The 5,864-nt window shown below is 35.0% G+C and overlaps 1 protein-coding gene across 1 annotated transcript; it reads right to left on the bottom strand.

Annotated features, from left to right (window-relative positions):
• Positions 1 to 2,694: 2,694 nt before the first annotated feature.
• Positions 2,695 to 5,613, bottom strand: LOC128156527 (uncharacterized). Its single transcript, XM_052818691.1, has one exon. It carries the CDS (start codon positions 5,387 to 5,389, stop codon positions 2,819 to 2,821), a length of 2,571 nt encoding a protein of 856 aa, XP_052674651.1. The 5' UTR covers positions 5,390 to 5,613; the 3' UTR covers positions 2,695 to 2,818.
• Positions 5,614 to 5,864: the final 251 nt, after the last annotated feature.

Raw genomic sequence — 5,864 nt, forward strand, 5'->3', positions numbered from 1 at the left:
TCTTTTCTGCACCTGTCAACATTTCAAGTTTATGTGGGATGGTGAAGTGCAAGCGATTTAACTGCAAATTGCGAAATCTAAAGCTGGCCAATTGCAACTTTGACAAAATCTCCAAGGCGATCAGTTTGTTTTTATCTACCGGTAGGTCGATCGTCAGATTGAGACAAAATATTTTGTTTTATAAGAACAAAACCAATTGTGTTTGATTGAGTCATTTTAATCTTATCTATGGAAGTCTGTACATATTCTAAAATTGTAGAATGATTTAATATTATTATTTTTTTATTTGAACTTCCTTTAGACAAACAAGAAATTAATTTTGCATTCTAAACATTCTTTATCATTAGGTATACTGATTACTTTCAATTAATGAATTGCTTACCTCTCCTAAGAAAATCACCGTCTGCACTGAAGGAGTGACAAGGAAACAATGACTGTGCTTTCTGTGTTAACGTTAGCAGGCGCTCTGAGTGATGGGAAAGACTAGTTAACACGGCTTGTGTATCATCAATCCATAAGCTCAACGTTCGAGTAAGCATTTGCAAATGCCAAATATTAGAGTTTACTTTGTCCTGTAATTGCAAGTTATGGTAAAAGATTATCTTGCCGTTTTAAATTATAAAACAGTTCAAAAAGAAGTGAAATAGTTCATTCATACTTTTTTGTGCGTGATTTATTTAGTACGCTATGTTTGCGGACAAAGATCTGTCTGAGAACTTAAACCATTAATAAATTATACACTATGATAAAAAAAAATTCAAAACATTTTCAATTTTCTTATTCAACATAAATGGAGACTTTGTGAAATCATGACCTTGAAGAAAAAAAACCCTTTCTCAGTATTTAATTGAAGTTCTTAGTTCATTAGGTTGATTCACTTTTAGCCATCTAAACAATTTTTTATTCTTAAGTACTTCCATTCTCTACACAATACATTATCAAAAAATAGACTCGACGGAAACTATTTAAGAAGTTAAAAAAAATGTTCTAAATTTCACAAACTCCCTGATAAATGTTTGATAAAGAAATAAAAGTCAAAGATTACTTTTTTCACATTTACTTCCAAATTAAATACTCAGACAAAAATAAACTTAGACAAAATGTATTTGCTTTAGTGATTGCCGATGTAGAAATTCCGAAATCAACAATATCCTGCTTATAATCAAACATGACTTATAACTCACATAACTGTTAAATGTAAATGCAATTAAATTATGCTTCTTGCAGCATATATTTACTTATTTGAAAGTCTTTGTAGTTTTGTTTCAAAAGCCCGAAATGTACGGAAAGGAATATTTGATCTTAAACACTGTAATTTAAAGCGTTCGTATTTTTCACGAATGGTAACTTCTGCCAACCTTTGAGCATGCAGGAATTCCAACTCTTGGGCTGACCAGGGAGCTTTCAAGGATGTAGAAATCGGGAAGCAAGTGGAAGTTCTTTGATGTCCGATGTCTTTATCAAATAGAATAGGGTCATCGTCAGCATTGTCATGATCGACGTATTTTGGGGGGAGTTCTTCGACTTTATTGTCATTGGTAGTAACCTCTTCTGATTGCTTTGTTTCTCCCTTCTTCGTACTTTTCTTTTCTGCACCTGTCAACATTTCAAGTTTATGTGGGATGGTGAAGTGCAAGCGATTTAACTGCAAATTGCGAAATCTAAAGCTGGCCAATTGCAACTTTGACAAAATCTCCAAGGCGATCAGTTTGTTTTTATCTACCGGTAGGTCGATCGTCAGATTGAGACAAAATATTTTGTTTTATAAGAACAAAACCAATTGTGTTTGATTGAGTCATTTTAATCTTATCTATGGAAGTCTGTACATATTCTAAAATTGTAGAATGATTTAATATTATTATTTTTTTATTTGAACTTCCTTTAGACAAACAAGAAATTAATTTTGCATTCTAAACATTCTTTATCATTAGGTATACTGATTACTTTCAATTAATGAATTGCTTACCTCTCCTAAGAAAATCACCGTCTGCACTGAAGGAGTGACAAGGAAACAATGACTGTGCTTTCTGTGTTAACGTTAGCAGGCGCTCTGAGTGATGGGAAAGACTAGTTAACACGGCTTGTGTATCATCAATCCATAAGCTCAACGTTCGAGTAAGCATTTGCAAATGCCAAATATTAGAGTTTACTTTGTCCTGTAATTGCAAGTTATGGTAAAAGATTATCTTGCCGTTTTAAATTATAAAACAGTTCAAAAAGAAGTGAAATAGTTCATTCATACTTTTTTGTGCGTGATTTATTTAGTACGCTATGTTTGCGGACAAAGATCTGTCTGAGAACTTAAACCATTAATAAATTATACACTATGATAAAAAAAAATTCAAAACATTTTCAATTTTCTTATTCAACATAAATGGAGACTTTGTGAAATCATGACCTTGAAGAAAAAAAACCCTTTCTCAGTATTTAATTGAAGTTCTTAGTTCATTAGGTTGATTCACTTTTAGCCATCTAAACAATTTTTTATTCTTAAGTACTTCCATTCTCTACACAATACATTATCAAAAAATAGACTCGACGGAAACTATTTAAGAAGTTAAAAAAAATGTTCTAAATTTCACAAACTCCCTGATAAATGTTTGATAAAGAAATAAAAGTCAAAGATTACTTTTTTCACATTTACTTCCAAATAAAATACTCAGACAAAAATAAACTTAGACAAAATGTATTTGCTTTAGTGATTGCCGATGTAGAAATTCCGAAATCAACAATATCCTGCTTATAATCAAACATGACTTATAACTCACATAACTGTTAAATGTAAATGCAATTAAATTATGCTTCTTGCAGCATATATTTACTTATTTGAAAGTCTTTGTAGTTTTGTTTCAAAAGCCCGAAATGTACGGAAAGGAATATTTGATCTTAAACACTGTAATTTAAAGCGTTCGTATTTTTCACGAATGGTAACTTCTGCCAACCTTTGAGCATGCAGGAATTCCAACTCTTGGGCTGACCAGGGAGCTTTCAAGGATGTAGAAATCGGGAAGCAAGTGGAAGTTCTTTGATGTCCGATGTCTTTATCAAATAGAATAGGGTCATCGTCAGCATTGTCATGATCGACGTATTTTGGGGGGAGTTCTTCGACTTTATTGTCATTGGTAGTAACCTCTTCTGATTGCTTTGTTTCTCCCTTCTTCGTACTTTTCTTTTCTGCACCTGTCAACATTTCAAGTTTATGTGGGATGGTGAAGTGCAAGCGATTTAACTGCAAATTGCGAAATCTAAAGCTGGCCAATTGCAACTTTGACAAAATCTCCAAGGCGATCAGTTTGTTTTTATCTACCGGTAGGTCGATCGTCAGTAAAGCTAACCTGTCATATTCGACATATTGGCCCTGCATCAAAAGTGCAATACAGCTGATATACGTCATTGTTATTACTAATTGTTCCATATCCATATTTTCTTTCTGGAGCCTTCGAAGGCACATTGTTAACCAAGGAAGAATCTTTGGGGTTTTCTTAATCTTACTTGGGTATATTAGCCCCCGTTTTTCCAATTCACCTCTTACTAAATCTGATATTGTGACAAGTGTGTTTTCTGTGATATCTGTAGAACGTTTGTCATATACAACCGTCCAGAATTTATCATTAAATGACCAAGTCAGTGTCATATTCCCATGCCTGTCATATGTTGTAACAGCTGGAAAATGTTTAAGGTCAAGTTCAAGAATACCAGCTTTTATGACTTCTGCCACTGATATATTACTTTTATCCAAGAGCAGGTACAAGCTGGGGAAAACCATTTGGGAATTTGTTCTTCTGTTTGTTGTTAACAGTTTGACCAGCGATCTAATTGTTACAGCACCGACTGTCTTAAATGTTGTCTTGCAAGATTTTATCTCTCGTAGGAAATCTTCAAAAAGAACGTAACTGGCAGCCTTGCCAGTTTCGTGCAGGTCATGTAGTAAGGCAACAACCAAATGTCGACCAATGACTCCATAGCTGCCATCCAAGTGATCGTGCAATCCCACTGACCGTTTTATCATCTTAGATATGACCTCAGATGTTGTCCATATTTCTTGTGGGGGAATGCTATATTCGTTTTGCATACAGGTTGAGTACACTTCTAAAGATAGAAATCCATAGTGGTCAGTTGAACTTCTACTGGGACCAAGAGCTCCTGGTCCTAGATTGATAGAGTAAGATGTACTCCTTCCACAAAGTGGCTTTCCCCACAAAAGTTTTTCGGAGGCTAGTTCCAACTGATAGGATTGCCAGGTGGCACGCACATTTCCTGTTTTTTTATACTCGTTCAATAATTCTTTAAGTTCCTTGCAAATCCATAAACCCAAATGTCGAATGCATGTTAGAATATGCAAAGGAAAAGGCACCAACAGAGGTACAGTTTCTAAAAGTACTTCTAGATTGGTTAAATTAATAAAATCCATAGCATTTATATGGTCAGCAACTGAATCCTGCGAAACAACAAATTCAATCCTACATGTACTTCTCCTTAGTAATGTCCAGTTGCTTTGCAATGTAGATATATAATGATCAGCGTCGCGTAGGAATGCCTCTGCTGTCGATCGTGGGAAACACATACCTCCAACAATGCAACCCGACACTGGATGATATCGACAATTGGGTTGACGATGTGGAATGTCAGCGTAAAGTTGAACAAACTGCACCTCGTGTGGAAAACGACAAATCGTCCGCAAACAAGTTTTTATATCCATTGGTCTTCCATCTAGATTGCTCTGATAGTTGGCACAGTCTTTGAATGATAAGCATGTACAAAGTGTTCCTCTGTGGCCGATGATTTGTTGCAATCCCGCAGTAGACCAAAGAAGATCAACTTCTTCAGAGTCTGACAGTATGTTTGCAGCAACATGGATAGTTGTACGCAATGTAAATTGGGTATTAAAATCTGACAATGATAATCCACAGGTCATTTTTTCACCAAAGCGGAAGCAAAATATGATTGGTCTCAAAAGTCCAGTTTGGGTCAGTTGGTTTAAAGATGCTTGCAAAGCATCGAGTATTGCATAACAATCGTCAGGTAAAATGAACATTTTTCGAACGTCATTTATGTCATTCTTTTCGAGAGTTCTTCTAGCCTCTCCACGCAAAGCAAGAGCCATTAGTGTATTTTTAAAATTCTCTCTCAGCTGAAGAAATGTGGCGAGGGCTTGTTGTCTCACTTGCTGAATGGATAATGCAACTGAATGCATCTGGTGCATAGGAATTAAAGCTATCCAACATTCCCACCCTCTTTCATAAAATAGCTGGAACCCTAAGCTGTTTGAGAAGGTCATAAGTTCGCTTTTACTGTATTCTGTTAATCTGACGTGCTTTTTCAAAAAGCCTCTAACGTTCCGTAGACTTGCATTATCATTTGGAAACAGTGTGATATGTCTCACGGGCATTCTTATTGCGGCCAAAGATTTAAACTCCACAACGCATCCATCAATGTCAAAGGAATATCTCAACCATACTTCTCTTTCTACTTCATCGACTGTCAGACATCTTCCAAAAATCCGATCATCCCTTCTTAAAAAGAGTTGTGGTGTTTCAGATACAGAATTGTACGCCTTGGCTAGGTTGAAATTCTCCAACACCGTTTCAGAAAAAGTTTGTTCCGTATCTTCCATATCCATCTAAAATTTTTAAAAAATATGACGTGTTTAGACACTCGTAATGAGAAAAGCTTTTTTTTTTTTTATAATATCTAATTTTCAACTTAGATGATGATAAGAAATAATTACCCGGCATTATATCTCAATTAATTAATTTTTTAACAAAAATATATATTAAACTCTATTCTCAAAGATCAACCTTGGGTTAAACCCGAGTATAGTCTAGGGTATATTCCGGGGTAAACCTAAATATAACTCGGCCTTT

This window comes from Crassostrea angulata, chromosome 7 (genome assembly GCF_025612915.1).
Source record: "Crassostrea angulata isolate pt1a10 chromosome 7, ASM2561291v2, whole genome shotgun sequence".
In the NCBI taxonomy this organism is placed as follows: domain Eukaryota; kingdom Metazoa; phylum Mollusca; class Bivalvia; order Ostreida; family Ostreidae; genus Magallana; species Magallana angulata.

What these genes read in the sequence shown, in the direction of transcription:
- LOC128156527 (XM_052818691.1), bottom strand. Translation starts at nt 5,389, where the DNA reads ATGCCCGTGAGACATATCACACTGTTTCCAAATGATAATGCAAGTCTA.